This window comes from Orussus abietinus, unplaced genomic scaffold (genome assembly GCF_000612105.2).
Source record: "Orussus abietinus isolate OABI.00-Male unplaced genomic scaffold, Oabi_2.0 scaffold126, whole genome shotgun sequence".
Taxonomy (NCBI): domain Eukaryota; kingdom Metazoa; phylum Arthropoda; class Insecta; order Hymenoptera; family Orussidae; genus Orussus; species Orussus abietinus.
Window position 1 is genome coordinate 24,691 of NW_019394338.1, and position 23,579 is coordinate 48,269.

General features: G+C 41.6%; 1 protein-coding gene across 5 annotated transcripts in view; it reads right to left on the reverse strand.

Moving 5' to 3' along the window:
* Positions 1-23,579, reverse strand: part of LOC105697780 — a 232,841-nt gene that overhangs the window by 8,620 nt on the left and 200,642 nt on the right. For 4 of the 5 annotated variants that reach the window (XM_023431828.1, XM_023431830.1, XM_023431827.1 and 1 more), the window contains 5 exons: positions 22,406-22,522; positions 21,960-22,331; positions 7,748-7,937; positions 4,895-4,980; positions 42-106 (listed from right to left, as the gene is read on the reverse strand). In XM_023431828.1, the coding sequence (XP_023287596.1) occupies positions 42-106; positions 4,895-4,980; positions 7,748-7,937; positions 21,960-22,331; positions 22,406-22,522 (830 nt within the window). The remainder of the gene's footprint in view (positions 1-41; positions 107-4,894; positions 4,981-7,747; positions 7,938-21,959; positions 22,332-22,405; positions 22,523-23,579) is intronic. The other variant, XM_023431829.1, reaches the window with a different exon arrangement.

The following is a 23,579-nucleotide window of genomic DNA, read 5'->3' on the forward strand; positions in this document are numbered from 1 at the left end:
TGAAAAAAATCATTACTAATTACTTATTAACATTAACTAACCTTTTTATCAGTAATTGATACTCTTCGCTCGGTGTTAGCCCCCGATTCTTATCCTCCTTTTCATTCTGTAACATATTTATTTATACGCACACTTATTGAGACACAATTGTCAGTCACATAATTACAAGAATACATCAAAGATATGTCTTAAGTGAAACTTCTTTAACCTCGGTAGTGTGAGTTCGCTGTTTAGGGACTTTAAGGCTGGCCACAAATGTTAGGTTTTTGGATCCAGTTACAGAATCAGACTGCCTAAAGGTGCGAAATTCATATAATTTGTGCCGCACACCATGGAAACTAGAGACCAGGAGGATGAACACAATGTTATAAAAGTTTCTTCAAAATCGGATACATTGTTAGGTGGCGCCACATTCACTTGGGAACCACTACTTGAATAAAGCGCGGGCATGGATTTGAAGACATACAATTGTAATACAGTCACACTTTCCAACTAAACTAAGATAAAATATTTAATGTATATTTTATCTATACAATTTTCTTATGAGCATTTATTTGTGATATACATAAGTATTGTAATTGAAAAAATTTTGGCTCGGATAGTAAAACGTAAGTTTTCTGAGTTTTCAATTTGACAGGTCTCCCGCGTTGTCTGAGATTCACAAGATTGCGTACTACATGTTGGTCCGTTAGCGATAGCGCTACCACCTACAGAGAAAACTTCAAACAATGTTCTGTATCCTTTTTCGCGGACAAGAGCTCCCATGAGGGACCCCATGCAGTTCGTCCTCCTGGGGGCGATTTTGTAACTCAAATCGGGTTAAAATGTTAAAAGAGAGTACCTCCCGCGAGTTTGTAATATGTATACTTTGATTCAAAGGACGAAGCAGTTGAACCGTTAACAAGTTGAGAAATGTTTCAGAATAATATTTTATTACTTGGGTTTAATTTTATTTGCTTCTAAATGTTTGTTTTCTTTGGAAAAAGGATTTTGTCACTCGCAGCAATTCACATTTTGCGCCGATTCCACGGCTTATTCTGCACGACCGGTGTCGACAGCATATCCGAAGAGAAACCAGTTAATGCTCACCAGTTATCACTGGGAGGAGAGCTTATTTCTCTCACTGTCATCTGACCTGAGATTATTCACCCGATTTTATGTCCTGCAGTAAAAATGCGAAATCTCTAGACTGAAAGTATGGGAAAAAAATGTTTTAGACGGAAGAGCAACATATATGTCTTCCCCTGCAAATAATTTAAATTTATCCAATTTATCCCTCGTACCGTAGGAACAAAAAATTGTGGTGAGTTGAAAGTTTTATATGCGACATAATGATGAGATGAAAATGAATGTTACAGACCAACAACAAATATTTATTAGTGCTAATGTACCGTAATACATAATAATATAAAAAAGTATTTGTGTTAATAATAAACGTTACTGTTAAGATTACTCATATGAAATTGATTTTAAAATATACCGAGGGGTTCTTCTCGCTATTCTCAGTGTTCCATCCTTCTTTTTCCTGTTTGTCGTCAAGTACTATCAATATGGCTAGGTAGACCATGTTAACTTCTAATGACAATTTTTGTTCCTACGGTACGAGGGATAAATTGGATAAATTCAAACTGTTTTCAAGTGAAGACATGTATGTTACTCTTCCGCCCAAAACCTTTTTGCCCTATACTTTGTCTAGAGACTTCGCACTTTTACTGCAGGATACAAAATCGGGTGAATAATCCCAGGTCAGATGAAAGTGCTAGAAATGAGCTCTCCTCCTAAAGATAACTGGTGAGCATTGACTGGTTTCTCTGCGGGGTTACGTAGGCACCGTTTACGAAATAGTCATAACCCGGTAAACCGAAAGATAGTAATGGAATTCCATTAATTAGCACGCGATTTTGACGTACGCTTGCGAAAGGAAATCCTGAGTCGGCCTGACTAACAAGGGAACATTCCTAAGTGTCCGCCTCCGATCTTATTGTTTCATATATGTTGAAGAACATGAAAATATAAGAGACACGTGTTTCTTTATACCTGCAATGGTCCTCAATTAAGGGGTGAAACAACCCCCCAAATTTTAGCCAAAAATCGGTTTTTTAAGTATTTTTCGTAGGAGCAGTGGGGGGATTTCTACAAAACTTTGCATAAACGTATTCTGTATAAGGACGGTGACAACACAATATTCCTCGGCAATGTTACACCCCCTCAAGGGGGTGAACTACCCTTCAGGTGACATTTTTTTGTAATATCCATTAAACAAGCACTCCTACTTAAGTTCCACTTACGCGATGTGATTGCTCGCAAAAAATTAAGAAATAGATGTTTTTTGCTTTTTGCCAATAAACATTTACACATCGGTTGTAAACAATGAATGCAGGTGGTATTAGGGTATATCCCGACTACCTTCATTGGGTTATATCGTGAGCAATTCATCGTACATAAGTCGTGTCAACGTGGTAATTCTTCAAAATGTCATTGATTTTCATAACATGCAATTATTTATAAATAAATTAAAAAATAGTTTCAGAGGCTAAAATTGTTTCGCAACGGATTCGACGATGCAGACATCACCCGTTTCCAACTAGTAATACAATCTCCGTGGTGAAACGATAAAATTGGATTTTCACTGTTTTTACGAAAAAATAGAGTCACGTGATAGGGACCTCGAACCCCCCGCCTCTACCGTGCCGTGGACAGTCGTAAGGACTTCCACGGGGCTGAGCAGCCGGTGATCGGGGCCGTTTCTCGCCCCGCGACGTCGGCCTTGCCCTTGTCGGGAATCCGCGGGCCGCGGCGCGCTTCTCGCGCCTGGCGCCCTAATACAAATAAAACACGGCCCTGCGGCGGTCGGGCGAACTCCCTCCGGCCGATCTCGCGGAGAGGCGTTCCACCTGCGGACCCCAATCCTTCCCACCGTTTGCCATCGCGCCTCGGGTACAGGAAAACGCGTTGCACTATATATCAAAATTTAGTTATCATAAACCAGTTCTTTCTTTTTTAGATTATGACAATCAACCCTGATAAATAATGAATAAGAAGGCTGATGTTTGCGTCGGCTCTCTGGCGATAATTGACGCGGGTCATTTTCGAAAGCCGCAACAAATTTAAGAGAAAAATAATGTAATTTAGGAAAATGAAAGATTTTGAATGACCAGCGCAAAATGACGTGGCTCATTATCACTACGGTGATTTGCTCCGAAACTACTGGAATAATTTGGGGTAGGGGTTAAGGGAAGTCACTAGTCTATAAGTATCTCTTGTCTATATGTTACTTAGGTTACACCGATTAATATCCGAGGTTAGAGAGCAGGCTCGTAGATGTTAAGGAGTCGGAGTATGGCCGGTAAGAAGGAACGGGGGTCCGAAGAGCGGCGTTATCGGCTACGATTGGTCTCGTAGGGAGTTCGGCTAATCGGAGGCGCGTGCCGCAGGGTAAAAAGTACAAGGAGCCCAGTCTCCTTTTTCTTGGTCAAACTATCGACGTGGGAAGACGTTCCGAGAAGCCGTTGAAATAGGATACATTTTGAGATTTTAAGATTGAGAGAGAATGAGAGAGGAGAGAGGGGAAGAGGAAGGGAAAGGGAGAGGGAGAGAGGGGGAGGAGAGGGAGAGAGTAAGAGAGAGCGAAGAGACAACGAGAAGTAGCAGAGCCTCGTCATGACCACTCGGTCGTGATATTACAATTGTTACGGAATCTTTTAGGCGGCGGCCGGTTCTTATTAATTAGAGCCTCGCCATTTTGGAACTTGATTAAAAACCGATAACAACCAAGAGAACGCTACTGCGCGTCGTATAATGAGTACCGCTGTACAGACCGGGAACTCGCGATCCTGAGTATTTAGTGTTGTGAGAGTTAGATTGTAATAATTTAATGCCGCCCGGTGGTGGCTGGCGCCTATTTTAGAGTGTAAGGGCTTTCACTTTCAGCAGCACTTTAAACGTCTTTTAGTCAAAGATGATCGGACCGCTGCTAAAAGACGCCATACTCATACCTTCTTTTATGATCGCTTTTAGTTAAAAGGCCACTTTTACTAAATGTAATATGACAACGTCGAAAAAATGTGACGACTGCGTTCCGCGTATGCGCTCCGTGCTCCCAACGTGTGCGTTTCTTGTATGTCAAAAATTCAGAGTCTGCTGAACTTTGCCACTAAAATGGAAGCGAGTTCGACAGAATATAGCCGGAACTAAAGCCCAATTTCTTGATTAGCCAAGAACGACATAAATTCGACTTCAGAAGTCCCTGGTATTTATTTGATGCTCTGTATTCACTTCGCGAGCTTTTGCTCTGTGAAAAATGTCGTTAATGTATTCCATTTTTCATGTACGATTTTGACAACTAAAAGGTGTAAAATCTTGATGTATAATTTTGACAGCTAAAAGCGGTTTTAAAGTCCCCCTACCCACTTTTAGGAAATCGTCGCTCACTTTTATCAAAAAAGCGCTCAAAAAGAAGTTTAAATAGAGGTATGAGTGGATATTGCGGCTAAAATACGTAATTTATGACTTCTTTTAAAGATTTTCTATAAAAGTGGTTTAAACAGCGGGACGAGGTATTGCTGCTAAAATACATCATCCTAAATTATCCTAAAAGCGCTCAAAAAGAAGCTTAAAAGGGGGTATCGGTAGGTACTACTACTAAAATATGTCATTTATGGCTTCTTTTAAAGATTTTCTATAAAAGTGGTTTAAAAACGAGACATCAGTAGGGTTGCTTTTAACGGTGCTCTAAAATACGTCTCTCAAAGCTAAAAGTGAGATGTGAGTAAGGACCTAGAGTAAGGGTAGTGAAAATATGGCGAAAACCATGCCATGGTATTACTTACTCTTATTATTAATGATATAAAGATCGATAAAAATACATAATTTTACGTTCGAGTAGAGTAAGTACCTCAGTGGTTGAAGAACTAGCAGAGGTAACGGGTGTCGTTAGCGGTAGGGATCCCTCTCGACTATGCAGTACTTGTACTGGTACATCTGGAAGCAAATTTTGACGCATAAAATATTGTTTGTAAGACACAGTTTCGTAATTTTTATTTCATTCGAAATGCTTATGTTCTTTCTTCTTCACTCTGCCAAAACCTGTGCTATCTACAATTTCTTTTGAGTAGGTCATATGGGTTCTTGATATCTTTATCCTCGACTGTAAACGGTGTCCCATATGGATCAATTTGGTATTCAAGTCGAATTTAAAATTGAAAATTCCTTTTCCACTTTTAGCTCGGACCATTATTTACCGAGTTAATATCAGTTAATGTTGAGCGATGGAAGGTTATGAAAATGATGAATTAATTAAGTAGGGGCGTAAAATTTACAAATGGTGGATTGTGCTGGAACGTAGCACACCGTGGGCCCGTTCTCGTTTACCGTACAAAATTTTTCGGTTTGAAAATCGATCAATTTAAATTTTATTAAGCATTTATAAATATTTTAATAAATATTAACCAACCAATGAATTATTAAACAAATTAAGGTGTTGTGAATCCGGCTTTTGAGGGGTAAAATTGTTTATGAACATTTTTTCCGATATGGATATATCGGTTCGTTTCAAATTTAACCATGTGAAAAAAGAGGTCCAAAAGTAAGTTCTAACACTCGTGAAATTCCTTTTTTTTAATACAAAAATTTTATTTATCATTAACTAGTACTAACATGGGGTTGTCCGCGTATATTTTTGCTTTTTTACGCTTTTTGAAGGCATCGAATCGCAAATAAAGACTTGATGAACCTTAGAAACGTGACAGATGGTATTGTTGGTTGATTTGAGTGACAAAAGTCATGAATCGAAGGGATTTCTTCAGTTTTACCTCGATTTCATTATAATAAGTCTACTGAAATGACATATGGAGTACTTTATACCGTATAATTCTCAGTTTAGCGTGTAACAGATGTCAACATAAATACAAATGTCGATCATGTGGTCTGCCGGCTTTTCTAACCCCTTGAGCATCCAAAATAGCGTAACTGTTGAAAAGGGTATAAAAGAATTTTATTTTATCGACGTTGATTAAATTTCTGTAAGCCTTTCATATCAACTTAATTAAATTACTGGACACTTCATCATTTAAGCAGTAATTGATTAACTAACATTGGGTAATTAGTTTTTCAAAATTATTACGTGAGTCAATAATGGATCATTTTGTAACAGTTCTTATTCTTATTCATTTGTTTATTTCTTAATTAATTTAGTGATTCATTTATTAAATATTTAAAAATTGAAAATGAAATTTTAACCAAGATTATATACGGCAAGTGCAAATGCATATACATCACGACGTTCTACGTCCTGAGTACCCTGGCTGCTCGCTGTGAATGGCCAAATTTAATTGTTAATCACTTAATAAATAACGGTCTGAGCCAAAAGCAGAAAAGGACCTTTTAGATAAAAATTTCACTCTCTTTGACACCATGTTTAATACTCGTGGATGAGACTTCTTATTATAAATAAGAAAAATGTTTAATTTCTATTGAACCCTTTGTGGACGACCGACGCATATATGAAGTTGGTTTAAACCATTTTCCAACTATCCCTTCCGCACAGAGTTAACAAAGTAAATTGTATGCTTTTCTCTCGTACATGTTGGTTCTATATTATTAACTTCGTAAATAAAATGTAGAGATCAGCAGAGTTATTGAATACAGATGCACACTATATTAGAATCGACTTCAATAAAAAGTACCATTGCCTGCTATCATAGAGCAATTGGCAGTCACTGATATATACCCTATCTTTAAATTGTCTCAATTGAAATATATGCTATTCGATATAGACATAAACTAATGATTTTTATTGTATACCGAAAAAATTAAACTACTGAATTACAGCTATAGTTCAGACTCATTTATTACAATTCAAGTTAAGTAATATTAATGCTACTTTTTATTATTTTCGGGAAATGTAAAAAACTGGGATTATTTTATTTCATATTTCATAAATGTTTAGATGATGTGAAAGTAGCCTCAAAGACTTTGTTACTTATAATATTTTTCTCCGAACTGGGTGCACCAAATCGTTTCAAACTCTACCACGTCAATGCAGAGCCCCAAAGGATGATCTTATACCCACGAAATTTCATTTTTTACGCGAAACTTTTTTCATTTATCTTAAACTAGAACCAAAATGGCATCGATAATACATATTTTTGATATTTTACCAATTTTGAAAGCTTAGAATAAGAAATGAAGATTTTCAGGATCTGGACATAGCAATTAGGAACATTAGTAATTGAAGATTACAGACTTATGAAAATATTTAGAAAAGCTGTATAAATATGTGCAGTAGAATTCTTTAACATCGCGTGAGTAATACGTGCTCTGTATGCACTCTATTAAAGCAAAAATTTAGTTGATAAATGCTACCGGCAACGCTGCCGATTAGTGTGTTAAAATAGGACTATGCGCAGCCGATAATGAATACCAAAAATCATGAATGCAAGGAACTTGCTGATTTTTCCTACCACCTGTTTAAAATCATTCTACTGAAATAACATGTGATCTATACAATTTCTTATAATTCTCAGTGTAGAGTGTGTTTCACCTTTTGGTGTAGACAGAAATATAAATGGCGTACTATGTTATCGAAATTGTTATAAGAAATGACGTTACCGTCGAAAAGGGTGAAGATCAGAGATTGTTTTAGATGGTACATCCGTCAGAATTCTGTTTTACCAACGTCGATTAAATTTTGTCGGCGCCTTTCACATCACCTGAAGAAGTTAGATAAATATACTTCCACAATGCTTACTTTGAAATTCATCCAGTTGGGTATTTACGGAGACGGTAACTCTAGAGTCTTCGTACGACTGTTGACATTGTTGCGATTTATTCTGTTCGCTCAATGAATGCTGATTTGTAGAGTCCCCCGTTGGTGGTCCAGCCACTTTTGACACCATGAATCTCGATATTTTTCGTACAGGCTGACTTGGTACCACCCTCTATTCAAAAAGTAAACGCTAATCACATAATGAAACAAACTGAACAATGATGTATAACATATTAAAGTAATAGATTATTTTCTATCATGCTCTGTCGTATAAGGCAAAACTAATGTACAATTCAATTCACTTTTGTTCGAGTACAATAAGGGAGACGCTTTCATTAAAAAAAAATTATGTGATAATACGTGCGATATGAGCTGAACATCCATTATGGTGATACAATATCTGATGAATGCCTGGTGGTACGCAAGGATGGGTAATTTTTCAAAGTGTTTGACGTATATTACGTAAACAAAGTAGTTTACCGTGAAAAATCGTAGAAAAGTAAGTAAATTTCGTTTCCAATATGAAGAATACCGTAGATGGACTAGATACAGCATCGACTAGGTTACAAACGTCTTTCATCACATATGTAAACACGAAAATATTTTAAGGAACAATGAATTAATTTGGCGTTTATATTCAAAATTGTTTAGAATTTTACATTTTCAATATGGCGAATTCCACAGATGCATGATATGTATATTCGTAAGGGTAACGTCTTTTAGCGCACATGTAAATATGTAAAAATTGTTAAGGAATTATTAATCTGGCGCTTGTGTTTAACATTTTTTTCGGTTTAACCCTGTTCAATATCAAACTTCTCCCTGGATTTATTATTTTATATTTAGAAATAGAAGGGCGTAATATACTTTGCGTTCAGGTTGAGAACGTGAGACGTATTATACGTTGTAATATACACGTAGAAAACCACGTATATTACATGACGTACTATACTTACCCAAAACTGATGGTACGTACATTTTCTCTGCAAACCAAAGACGCGAACTACAGACACGCGGTTTGACAAACCTAACCATGCACTTCATTCTTTTTTCTCTGTATACATTTTACTGATAAAATTTCTTCAAACTTTTTATTTCTTTTTGTTTGGTTACTACTTCGCTCAACCTTCTGTAAAAGATTTAATTTTCATACAGTTTAAGTACTATTTTTACTCTACAGTGAAAAAAAATTGAAGTGGTCTCTGAGACCACGTGTCTATATTCATGATTCTAAGATAGTATTTCTGTTGTTAAGGGAATGTGAAAGTGGCATCTGAGGGATCAATCCTTCATGAAACATTTCTACGAACTGGGCGTACCGAATCGTGTCAAAATTCACAACGTGAATATGGAAGCTGTAAAGAAGGTCTTCATACCCATAACATTTCATTTCTTTATAAAAATGTAAAATATCTATAAACAAATGTAAAAAAATTCAATTTTATAGTTTGTGACGTGGCAGAATTCTGCTGTCACAATTAAGAGCGCGGCAAGGGCAGTAAGTACCAAATTGTAGATACAATTAATTTCAGTCTCAACGGCGGCTCTCGGGGTCATCCTGGACGATCATTGTAAGTATGTGTTGTAAAAATTCGTTAGTATAAGAATTGTTAGCAAGTAAGTATCGGGTATTGCCCGATGTTGCGGGTCATTACCACCGTCGGTACGAGTCGAGGAGGATAATTCGAGCATTCAATAACCGAGTCGAGATACTCTTCCTGACACCTAGCGTAATCGCTGTCAATTGCCGGCGGGAGACGAGTTCGGCAGCGGTTGACGGAATCGGTCGTGGGTGACCTCCGAAATTCAGAGGTCCTAGAGATCCGCGGAACTCATTGTCCAGGATACACCGAGAGCTGCCAGAGGGGCCGGAAGCCGGTCTCTGCCGTCGCCGCATTCCGTGATTCCGTTGCGATCGTGACTACCGCCTTTGAAGTATCGCTTTTACAGCATCGGTAAGCAAACCCGCCTGGGGAATAAAATCTAAATTCAGTTCCGCTCCATTCGTAATGAATATGTTCGTCTCCTCCTCGACATGCGACCCACCGCCGCCATTCTTCGTGTCGCGGGTAACGGAAACGCTAAGAGGATAGGATCCCGCGTACCGATTTCCACCGCGATCGTTTTAGCCCGGTAGACCCGGGACTCTTTTCCGCGCACAATTAAAATTTTTGTGTTTCGTGAAAGTGACCCCCCAGATGATCGTTGTCAACCCGCCCGGCTCGAATCGGTCCCACCTGTTGCGGGAGTTCGGGCGACGGTAGAGTTGGGCCTTGGGTCCTTTGGTTCTCCCGGGGCGCCGGGAGAAGTGTCGAGGGGAGCCACCCGCTCCTCTGTATTGTCGAACCGGAAATAGTAAACCCGTGGGGGTCCCGAAATATCCGTGGAACGTGTCTAGCGGAATAAACGAGAGTTCCCGCAGGATCGAGTGGTCAAAGAAAATTTGCGTCCCTCAAATCCCAATCCGGCTCCTATTTTGAGTCCATTCGCTGCTTCGCTCCTTTCCGGAACCCCCCATCTCTGCCGTGCCGCGAGGGCCCTGATCGGTTCTCGCGGGGCTGAGTGGCCGGGGGCCGTAGCCGGAAGAGACCGCGGCTCATGGTATGCCGAGGCATACTTGGCGCCTTAAAGAAATTCAAGCGAGCCGTTACGAGCCTCCGAATTCCGTCGCCCGGCCGAACTCGGAATTATTGCGGGAGAATTTTACGGAGTATCTAATTTGCAGGGTGTGGGTGCGAGACCCATAATTCCCGTCGCAAGTTATTAGAACCTTCCTTACAGCCTCCACATTCATGTTATAAATTTTAAACATTCGATACACCCAGTTCAGAGAAAGGTTCATAAACGACGCTTCTTTGATGTCTCACATTACCTTATGGGATAAATTAGTTAGGATTAGTCAGGGTTAAAATAGTACTGATGGTTTCAGTAACTCTTCAGAAAATGTCTTTAAACTAAAAGCTTTTCTTGCATCAAAATTGATTTACAATAATCTTCAAAGAATATAACTGGATAAGCATGTAAAAAGTGTTCGTACACAAAATTAAATTTTGCATACATTAGTTAGTATCTTGCTATCAATGATCAATCTTTGTCACATTTCAATTCTGTAACTCTATTGTTGTTATAGTTAGAGAATCAAATGTAGTTTAAAACTTCTAGAAAAATTGCGAAAAAATTAAGGCACTTGCACACATACAGGCGCCCGTTACACAACTTTCTCAAATTATTTGATTGCATCTTCGACTTGACGTTAATTTGACATTTTTTTAAAATGAAACTTCATTGGTCAAAATTTCTTTTGTTATTACACGTGAATCTTTTATGATTCCGTACATTGTTTCATAAGAGTACAGTACATACATACGTAATCTCTTTTCACATCGCAAAAAAATCATAAAATACCATGTAATACAATAATGCTACCAGGACGGGGACAGACTGGCATACAGTGGGTCAAAGTACCAATCTAGCAGCTGAAACGCCAGCAGCGACGTCATGTTGTTTCTTGATACAAACATGTGAAATGCGCCATTTTTAAGAATTACTTTCTGGTCACTGAGACATAGTTTTGGCAGTAATTACCCTAAAAGCTGAGGTTAAACCGGGGTTTAGGGGACCCACCTCCGTTGACCTTGACCTTAGCATATGTTGTCAAGATCACCCTCCTGAGTGACCTCCTCAAGATTTTAGCCGTCGCTCGTTGTTTGTTAGAAAGTTAACAACAAAATAATTCTGATGAGTTGAATGTACACGTTCAGTACTGATTATACAATTAAAAACTCAGATCATACAACAATAAAACGTGCATTTAATTTTGCGGTTCTTGAAAGTGAACTTCATACGAAAAATGTACAAAGATTATGGAGAGACACACGAAGAAATATTCCTCGTTATAGTATCTGCGATCATCATTATACTCATTATCTTGCTGAATACTGATTTAAAAGAAGATATCATTTCGGTGATCATATTAACGCTTTCTTCAAAATTCTGATTTTAATATATCCATTAGAACATAATTCGATAATTAAATATGATTAAGTGAGGTAGAATTTTATGTATTGTTACAATTAACAGATGGCCGGCCGTCTCATGGCGGTCAGTTCTGTTTGTTAACCTACACTAATCCAAATGAATTCAAACAAAATCGTCCTAAAACAGTTGGAAATATTAACGTAAGTTTCATTTTATATATCGTTTGTGTAATCTTTGCAACGATTTAATTTAAGTTAATTTGGGTTAGGTTAGGTAATAGTCTAAACGGATGTCAGTCTCATGTATTACGCCGATGACACGTGTGTGCTGGCTTGCGGGGAGGATCGGGGAGAGACCGCACGCCCTGCGCAGTTGGGTGTGGCGTGCGTCATTGCAGCGATCCGGGGATTGGAGCTCGAAGTGGCCCCTCAGAAGATTAATTGGCTGCATGCCAGGCCTCAGGGGGGCTCGCCCCAAACCCAGATCCGAGTAGGTAATACCGATGTCGAGGTCGAAGATACCATGAGGTACCACGGCTTTGACATAGACAGACTCTGGGGTTTCGATGGTCACTTCGGCCGTTTGACTCCTCAAGTGAAATGAAAGGCGGCTGCTTTAGACCGCCTGTTTCCGAACGCTGGGGGGCCGGACGAGAAGGTCCGCCGCCTCTACGTGGGCGTCGTGTGATCCATAATTAGCTATGGATCGCCGGCGTGGATTGGCGACCTGATGGTTAGTCCGCGCACGGAAGGGTGGCCATCAGAGTCACCCTGGGGTATCGCACGATATCTCACAAGGCGGCGGCAGCTCTTTCTGGGTTATCGCCCTTTGAATTTCAGGCGGAGGCGGAAAAAATCGTTTATCGGTTCATCCACGGTCTCCGCTAACGGGGGGGGGGGGGGGCGATAGAATGTATGTTCAAGGTGACGAAGCTCCAATCCTGTCGTCTTCCCTGGGCCAAATGGAGCGAGCGGCTCGCCGCTTGGCAGTCGGGGAGGTTTTTGCCCATTGAGATGGCTGGGTAGACCGCGGCAGGGGTCGGCTTGTCTACAGGCTGACGCAGGTGGTCTCCGGGCATCGTTGTTTCGGAGAGTACCTGTGTCGCATAGGCTGAGAGGCGATGGCGCACTGTCACCAATGCGGTGGGATCGGGACACTGCGCAACACACCTTAGAGATGTGTCCAGCGCGGGACGTGGGACGTCCTAATCCAACAAGTGGGAACAGATCTCTCACTGCCGGCCGTCGTTGGCGCGATGGTCATCGACGAGAGATCGTGGGATGCGATGGCCTCCTGCGAGCAAGTTATGCTCCAGAACAAGGCCGCGGAGCGGTAACGCGAGCGCGCGGACCATACCCGTAGGAGGGGGCGCCCGCGGGCGTCGGACATTCCCTCCCTCTCATTTGAGGGGTAAAAGCGCAGTTGAATGGGGAGGACCCTCCTCTCGACCGACCGCTCTAACCGGCCGGCGGTAGGTACGATGCGAAGTGCCTCGTCCACGACCCGACGGGACGGTGTGGCTCCGTCCCGTTGTCAAACTTCGACGCGTTTCCGGGCGGAGACTTTCCTCCCCCCGAGGAAGTGCCGAAAGGCACGGCGCGACATGTGGGAGCCGCGGTAACGGATTCGGGCCCGGGGCCTCCCCATTGATCGCAGTTAGTGACTACCGCGGAGTTTTGACATGAATATATCTTAGGACTGGGGGTCAGTCAAAAATTTGTGTCATTCTTTTGAAACGCATTCCGTGTCACACTATTTATACTTTTCGTTCGGCGGGGACCGGTGCCGGATGTCGCCCGGGGACGAACTAGGATTCCGCTCGGCGGAATCAAATGGCTGTGTCCTACCGGGCCGCCCTCAAAGAGGTCGTCTCGCTCCGGGACGTCTTGTAATCGCGGCTTTCGAGCATGCTCCCGTTCCGCGTGATTAGTCGACGAGCGATAAATGCCGAAACGCGGGTGTTTGCAATGCGTACAGCTGATTTTTTGTAACACTTTAATGTCACTTGCATCACTGCGTCTGTACCGGGGGTCGCTTTACACGCATGTTTGCAGCCTTAGTTACACGTAACTATTGACATAGTTTTGGGTCCCATTGATTGTATTACATGTTACATGTTGCAGTATGTAACCAATAACTGCCTAACAACCTAGTCAGTGACGTGGATTGTGTTCTGTTCCTAAGTGTATTGCAATGATTAATTTAATTACTCATTTGAATTACTAAGACAGAGAACTCATCCCCGTTTCTATTCGTTTCTGACATTTCGTACTCCGTTCTCAATATTGTTTCAGCCTCCGTAGACAGTATTGTTGTAGTCTCAATTTTATGTAAGGTATCTTACAATTAGGGTAATAAGGTTCACTATAATTTGAAGGGCTTGTAAAAACTAAAATATAAAGTATTTAGGGAAGGGGAAATGAGTAGAGTGTACACGAACAATGTTTATTTCAGTTACAAACTATACAAACAAAATATAATTCTAAACGAATACGTAATTCAAAAAATTGCAGCATCGCGCTACTGGGCTTTGTTACCTGCACGTATAGGTAATAAGGCCCATGGACATCGGTGGTAGGATACACATTAATTTGCACAGGTAGGGCAAGTTATATTATCAAGATCCTCGAATATCTTCGGGTAATCTTCGTAAAGCTATTTTTTGCACAAGGCACATTGATGCATATCGGAACCCTATTTTCTTGGTAAAGGCTGTGATACCAGTTCTCGGTCTTCGTCGAGGTGCCAGGGTTCGTTTTTCTTAAGGTATTTCGCTCAATTTTTGTTGTGATGTTAGATTTATTGCACCTAATCGTAGTTTCATGTCCTTTTTGTGAAAGATCTTTAGTTGCGTTATGTTGCACTATGTCGGGCCTACCCGTTCGGTGCAATTTACATTTCTAAAACATGATTAAAAAAACAACAAAACTAATATAACGGTATGTAGAGAAAAGTATAAGGTACTACATACCTGCTAGACAGAGCGGTACTTTACAAAACTTTGCGACAAACAGCTTGAACGCTGCAACCAAATTGTATAGAATTCTCTCGGAAATATTTCTTATCAATCTCAGTTTCCGGTTTCTCAAAGTTCAATTAAAAAAAGGCGGAGCCCTAATAGGAACCGTCCGCGTCCTACCAATTCCCTAACAAATTCAAAAGAACGGCTCTAAGGCCAATACCTGTAATTCAACAAAGGTCTTCTCGCCTCTCGTCATCTCTCACCCTTTCTGTCATCCTCAAGTTTTCACAATTCTCAAAATTTCACACTCAGAGTTCACACAACTTCCCGAAACTTCCTCACATGTCGGCGATTTATCCAAGAAGGAGCCACGTTCCTTTGTTTTTTTTTTACCCGGCGACGCGTGCGGGCCGGGCGCTGATATATATTGTGACGTGGAAATTACCCACGGGTCTATCTACCTCGGCCGAGGCCCACTGCACCTCGGTTTCTTGCGCGCATCATCTTTGCCCGATCGCGTCGAGCGGGACCGTCCGAGAGACTCAGCTTCCCTCACCGCGTAAACTCCCAAAGCCCACCGGGATCCTTCAAGAGGCTACCAAACACTCTAAAACTTACGAGTCCCCGGAGTCCGCCAGGATACCTTCCGAATCGACTCCACTAAGACTCAAAAGGTGAGCGCCGGGCCTCCCCCGGAGGCCAATTCTCAAAATTCTCACGAAACGCGATAATCAAAAAAAGACTCCACAAAGACTCCGACCGGTGCGACGCGGCGGGATAGCCCAGAGCGCACGCGCCAACTTCGGAGAGGGTGGGATAAGGACTTTTAACGGACGAATTCTCCAAAACCCTACGGCTTGCTCAAAACTACTATTTTATCATGGCTCAGAAATGGAAAGTGAGAGAGAGAGTAGGGAAGGTAGTCAGACCGTAAAATAATTAACCCAACACTTAATTAATAAGAAAATAAAGCTTTAATCAAAAGAAAAGAATTAAGTTGGGTGGGTTTGCCAGGTAGCCTGTCATATTTACAAAGGCAGGATAGGACCGACTCGGTCGAGACTGGAGAGGAAATCTCACTTAGAAAATTACAATGCGTTAGATAACACCAGAAAAGATTCAGGGAAACAGCGCGAGGTGAGGTATTAGGAAATAACAAAATAAAAGGAGTTGGGTCAGAATACTCGAGAAATTTGGCCAACTTAAACAGTCCCTGAAATATTCGGAAAAATTGGACTCGATTCTAAATCATTCTAAAATGACTCGGAAATCTAACCTCGATAAGTTCGGGCTAACGTTGGTAATCGGAAAGTTGGGCTCACCTAAATAATTTGTAAAACATTCGAAGTTACTCACTGGCTGCTCGCTCTGTGCTGAATGTAACAAGTACACATGATATCAAAAACGTGATCGGTTTCGAACATATATCTGACATTAAGACATATTTCGCGCGAAGTACCAATACACTTCCCGATACAAAATACCACAATGGTCTCTAATACAACGAAGAAAAGGAGAGAGGAATTAAGATAATACAGAATATCATCGTCAGCCATACTGATATCAAATTAATACGCTAAATAAGCATGCACGAATAATAATCCACACGACGCAAAATATTTACTATGCTCTCGGAATCTTTAGCGACGCCAAAAATATGAATATGCGCCCGACCCACGAAATCACGCTAACACTATATTAAATTAGCTATAAACAGAAAGAAATTGCGCCAAAAATAGGAAATTACACCAAAAATATTGAAAGTTCGTTAAAACAAGGAAAATGCGTCACAAATACGACTGCGAAGGGGCAAAAATTGCGGCGCGCTAAATTCGAGATAAGATGCGCCAGAAATCGGGACTTACACACCCCGCGCACGTGGAACGCGACGCGGGCGACCACGCGGCGAACTTAGAAAAAGAAAAGAAAAGAGAAAAATCGTACGACGGAACGATTCAAACACTTGAAACGATTTTCCCGACACCAGTCGCGAGGAAATTCGAAATTACTCGCGATCACTCAAAATTTATTTTCGCTACGCTCTACTCTACGCGGTTCGAAATCTTAGAAGTCTTTACAATTTTACCCCCTTCAGAAAAAGAAGAAAAACGCGGACAACTTCGGAGACGACACTTGGTCTTAGTCCGGGGAGCCTTCGGCATACCCTACAAGACAATCGCGACCAGGACTTCCTTTTTCTCTTTGATTTTTCCAGCCGTCGGATTCTCAACCCCCCTTAAACGCGACGCAAATGCTCGCCTGCTCGGGACGCGGAAAGGCCGCCGCGACTCCCAGTCCTGTCGCCGGCACGAGACTTACACAAAAGAAAACTCTTCACCGGGCGCGAACGAAAGCCGCTTATTAACCCGGGCTACTAATTTCCCCAAAATTACGCAGAGAAAAAGGAAATTCAGATAATTATCATTCTTCGGTAATATACTCTATTTAGAAAATTGACCTCATTCTCTCCATATTTCTCAAAAGGGCTCCCCGCAAACTCACAAAACAACTCCTGGGCTCCGACGTCGGCTTCAGGTTCAGGCAGTCAGGTAGCACAGAAAAGATCCAGGAACCAGAGACCGCAGGAAAACTTGGCCGTTGATGCGTCCGATCCGCCGGTACGTGGGCGAAGATGGCCGGCGCTCCTGGAGTCCGCCCAGATGTAGGATTTCGGGCGATCACTCCGGGATCCTTAATTCCGGTCTCTGATTGACTCAGGCGCTCCGCTGTTGCTCAAGTTTTCGAAATCTTCGTGGCGCTTGATCGATGGCGCGTGCGGAGTGGGGCTAGTGGCGGCAGGGGCGGTCGCGCGCGCCTCTCGTGCGGTACGCGCTCCTCAAGGGTCAGGCCCGTCCGGCTCCTTGGCGTGCCGCTCTTTCTCCCTGAGCGGCCACCTGAAATTTACTCGGAGGGTCCACCCGGGCAGACCTCAGCAAGCCCGGGTCTCTCGGCGGCGACCGGTCAGGCTCCTGGCCCGAAAGTCAGGCTTCCCGGGCAATTAAGGACCCGTATCTTTTTGCCCGCTCCCTGTCGCCGTAACTTGGCCGCGAGCGGGTTTTCCCAGGACGCGGCATCCGTCCGCCGCCATGCCGATCGGGACCGGGAAAAATTGCCAGGCCCCATTCCCCGACCTGGCTCTTGTTTGGGTAGTCCTGTCGTTCCTGCGGGTGGCCCACATCTAGCCGCCAGGACTAACTATGGGCCCGCCCCGCAGGCAGGGCTGCTGGGGTGGCGAAGACGGGGTCGGCCGGCTCCCCTCATGGGCCCCGACGTCGCAGTCCTTCCTCTTCGTACTGAAACGCCCCTGCGTAGCCGCCGGCCTCCACCCTCGAGGCGGCTTTCAGAGCAGCGAGTGACGACGTAGCCGCGACCTCTGCGAGGTCGACGCTGTCGTCGTTCCTCTTGCTATCCGACTCTACGTAGGCTATACGTTCTCGAAAATTCGTCATAATGTTCCTCGAATATTCCGGGCAGTATTTGAGATCACAAAATTATGCTCTTCCAATAGAAAAAAATGCACAAGAAAATGCGAAAAGGCGTATCCCGAGTGGCGCCTCTGGAGAATCCGCAAGGAAAAATATCTCGGTTTCTGCAGTCGCAAAGCAAAACCTGTAAAAGGGTTTAAAATTGGCTAAATTAATATATAGTCGGCGCTAGGTTCTCTGCAAATCGGGGACCGCCGGACCAGAACGTGCCTCCACATATTGAAAAGGGGCTAAACGGCCATCCGAAGGTAATGTGACTGGTGGGCCAAAATCCACCACATCACAATATATATATTGTGACGTGGCATTTCTGTGGGGGAAATGCCGTCACAAAACGGTACTATTCTTTTCCCTTCTACACCGGCCACAAGGAACCAGGGGTCCGGGCGGCGGTGACTGGAGGGGTCGGGGACGGTGGGGGCCGCTGGTCCAATTATATTTGATGTCCCTTATATCTCTTTTCTTTTGTCTTTAGGCATGTTCTTTATAATACACACTGCCCGTGAACTCGTGAAAGCGTCGATGGGATATAGGCTGAAAACCCCTTCTTTTAGTAACATCTTTTCGATAGTTAATATAAAAGGGGAATTAGTCGTCCCCGAAGTACCTTGCCTTCTCTTCTGCCGAAAAGTGGCATTTAAATTATTTTATCGGGAACGTCGGATTCGACTAACTCCTCTCTCTCTTCAGTGGCGTACCTGGAGAAATATATGAACCGACCGTTCCATTTATTTTATCATCCCTTGGGCCTTAAGCCCTGTGAGACAACGTAAGTGCCGAATTTTAATTTGGTCACCAAGAGCGAAAACTTGGACGTTTCAAGGTCTCGCGCAGTAACGCTAGCGGTAAGCGCGACGGCCCGGCTCGACGCGCGCGGCGCTCGACCTCCGAGGGACGACCCTAAACACGACACCAGGGCCGTCAAGACATCGACTACAGGAAGCATCTGCGGGACATTGAATATTTCTAAATTGGCGTTGCGTTTAGCGGATGGCTCTAAAAAGTCTGAAAAAATTGCAGGCTCTTCAAAACGGAACGTAGTATCATTATGCCAAAATTGGTTTCATGATGAGTTCTTTTAATTGAGAAATTAATATTTATGAAATTGAAGTGCCGAACATTGGCGTTAAGTATTCGGTGCCTCTCGCACAAGTTTTTTAATGCACTTGGTGCGAAACTTTGAAACTTCCTGATTGAAAGTTTCAATGAAATTCATCAGATCACTGGTGATATTCACTGAAGCATTCAGGTCTTAGATTAATTTTTTACAAAATAACGTCTCATTTACCAAAAAGTAATGCTTAAAGGCGATGCATCTTACATACTTACAGTAAGAATTAAAAATACGTGAAATAAAAGTGATCTCTGAAGTGTCAAGAAATGTTAAAAACGTTTCTTTGAATTGAGTGCGCCAAATCATTTGAAACTTCAGCGATACCACCATTTTGGATACCCGAGTAATATCATAAGGAGGTGCGTCACGTTGCCGACATTTGTATTTGTACGAATGATCATAAAGAGATCGAAGTACAAATCAAGAAATCCTTTGTATCCATAACTTATGATATTCTAGTCCCCCTACGCCGCCATCTATCACATTTAGCGGCAACTATATTTCTGCTTTAAAAACACTTACACAGCCCATGCTGATAACTAAATATCTAAGAATTCCACTACGACATTTAGAAATATGTTCTTGATAATTTCCACATGAATCTGTAATGTCCGATTACTACAGTTTTTTTCAATTCAATCAGGACTACGCCCTGAAATTCTTCGCTTTCGAATCTAAGCGTTCAAATGGCGTAAAATATAAAAAATGTGTTGACGAAGTCTTTTTTTGTTCTAGGGTGGGATAAATAAATAAGTTTTTATTGAAAAACGAAAGTTAATGAATTGCAGACCCTGTTTTTGGACCTCCATAATAACGCAGTAAAGTTCCAATTGATTCGGTACACCCTGTTCGGAGAACTTCAGATGAAATGAAAGTGGTCTGTGGACTGTCAAAATATTTATATAACTTTTATCTGAAATGGGTATACCGAATTATTTGAAACATTAGCATGTAATTATGGAGGTTCCAAAGAAGAACGTAATGCCCATGGAATTTAATTGATCGAAAAAGAATTTTTTGTTTACTTCAGACAATAACTCATATATTTGATATTTTTCGCCATTTAGAAGCCTAGAATCCCCTAAAAATGAAGACTTTGTAACGACAGAAATCGGAGCGCGCAGGTTAGGTGGCGTCACGTGCGCCGCGGTCTACGTTCGGGTCTCTTCCAGCGACAGTAGCCCGCTCGGACCGTGAGAATGTTCCCAAGAAGTAATGTCTGGGTGGAGAAGAGATGCAATAGATTTGTAACAATAATAATAATGTTTATTACTGTGTTTCGTTGATAGATAGAGATCGGTTGATTTCAGTCGATTAAGGTCTGTAAGCGAAAGATTGAAAGCAGACCGGATACGTCTGCTAGCGTGCTATCCTAATCGTAATGTGAAAAATACATATTGAAAGACATAACAATCTACAACGGTTAATCCGTAATGAAAGAGTTAATTGACTATTATCTGTAGTAAATACTGATTAATACGTTAAGCGCGGCGTCAGTCTCTGGGGACAGACACGGCATACAGAATTCTATATATAAAAAATTGTGCCGCCTAAACGGAAAGCTCAGAAAACTCGGCTCCGCGCTTAACGTGTTAATAAACTACGGTAACGATAATTATCTAACTGGTCCTATGGTTCGAACTCCTGGGTCAGGAGAGGCAACACGACGGGGCAGGTCCGAGTTGTTAAATCGCGCCTATAGTGATTTCCTCGAATGGTCCTATGGTCAACTGGCCCTACGGTTCGAACTTCCGGATCAGGAGAGACGACACGACGGGGTAGGACCGACATGTTAAATCGCGCCTATAGTGATTCCCTCGAATGACCTCGAAGTCTCGTTCTGCGAATCGGTTTGAGAATCTATGTGTAGGCGAGTTTCTTCCCTTCGTACGACTCTGCCGGTGTCCTATTTTCCGGCATCTTATAAACCTATCCGTAAGGCTCACGCGTCTGCAGGAGACGCGAGCCGTGGATCGCCGCGTACCACTTCACTTGCGCCGCGCTTGTGAAACCCAGGCGCTGCACTGCGGGGTACGGCCGCAAGAGTTCGAGCTACTCAACCTTCACACATTATAGGCATAATAATTCAGAACGTTATAGTAATAGAAAACTACAGGTTCATGTGGGAAACATCGAAAAAACATTTATGTGTGCAGTAAAATTCTCGGATATCCTGTGAGCAACATGCGCTTTATACGTGTTCATAGAGTCAAAATTTAGTTTCCGCTAAGTATGACAGATAGTGCCGTGGGCCGATTAGAGTTTCAAAAATGTTGAATTCAAGGGATTTCTTGAGGTTCACTTCTATTTCTTTACGATAAATTTACTTCAATTACATATGCCGTACTTCAATGTAGAGTGTAACAAACACCAACATAAATATAAATGTCTATAACATGGTGTAGCCACTTATCATTTGAGGATTTCACATGGTGATACGTCGAATTCACATGGTGGACGCCGAAATGGGTACAGATGATTTTTATTTTATCGGTGTGGATTAAATTTTTCGACGCTTTTCATATAATTTTGACCATTTAAAATAATTTAGGAAACAATTTAAAATATCAGGTTGGGGCGCGTACAATTGAAATCCATGAAATGCGTCACATCGGAAAATAGTAACTATTAAATTTTAAAAACATTTTGAAATACCTCTGTTGCGTTATCTTGAAATTCAAGCTGCACAGGAGTACTGGCACCGGATCTCGAAGTACTAATACTAGGAGTAACGGTAGCAACTGGCACCGTAGACATTGTAACAACAGTCGCAAGCAAATTTTGTGCTTGTCCTTGAAACTGAATCGGATGGATTCCAGTTACAGGTGGTGTTAATATCTGTGGCGAAGACGAGGACATAACAGGACCTCTGTGATGTATTTTCGCCAATTCTTGTTCCAACTCTTGAAGTCTAGAACCTGGTCTTTGTGTTCGTACTTTAGTCCCTTCCTTGCTTGGGCTCATTGTTTCTGGCCCTACAGAATTTCCCGGCGTTGGACTGTCAAGAGTGCATTCCATGTTCTGCGTCTTCAAAAATAAATAAGAATGAAATATTTTAGTTACACAACTTTAGTCATGTTATATATCTACAGTACGCTTACTGTTTGTAGTAGTGTCAAATGAGATGTTACTTGTTCTTGCATTTCATCCACGCCTCCAGGGGTAGATTCCACAAGACAAGCTGACGAGTACACAGTTGTTTGAGGAGATAGCGGACCCTACAAATGAAATTCACGCGGAATTTAATATAATAATTAATTTCTGGAAAAACGTGAATTTGTTAGCACTTTCTTGAGATAGGATTAAGGTGACGTGACCGGTACTGGAAAATTTAATCGACGTCGATAAAAAAGAATTAACTAAGTGATATACTGTCTGACAGAATCATTTACCTATATCCTATGTTACCGACATTTACATCTATATTGATATCTATGACGTACTGCACCAAATGACATAGTCCATATGTCGTTTCAATAAAATTATTATGAACAGCCAAGAAATTTTCTGGATTCGCGAATTATTATATTCCATTTATATGCAAAGCTATTTGTAGTACTTAACGGCAATTCATTTTTTGCTCTACGAACGCTTATAGCGCAGTGGATTACCTACTTCATACAACTCCAATTTGTGGATACACTTCTTTTTCATTTTTCGAGTTCAAATGTATAACTTTCTACGACCATCATCTTTTCGAATAATTCAGCATGATTTATGATCATCTGAATTGATACTTCAGAGCCTTTCAAAAATTAATATTGGCAACAATATGCGTCACGACGCCATTTTGGTTTTAATCTATGTACAATAAAAACAATGTTCCGTGAAAAATGTATTTTTTTAAATCAAAACGGCCTCAGCACCTCCAAAATCATACATTCAAATTTAACTCGAATCAGTTCATCCATTTTTTAAAATAAGTGTATCAGCGCAACTGATCATTCAAAGTCACCTTTTACATCACCGTAAGGGGATGTAAAAGTTGCATTCGAAAGCTTAATCGTTTATGAAACTTTTCTACGAACTGGGTGTACCGAATGGTTTCAAACTTTACAACATGAACATGGAGGATACAAGGAAGGTCCTGAAACACATGAAATTTCATTCTTTATTACAAATTTAAAAAATATCTATGAATAAATTTAAAAAAATTGAAATCTCATGAGTTTTAGGACCTCCCTTATACCTCCCGTATTTATATTGTAAAATTTAAATAGATTCGGTACACCCAGTTTGGAGAAAAGTTTCATGAACGAGTCTTCTTTGACGCCA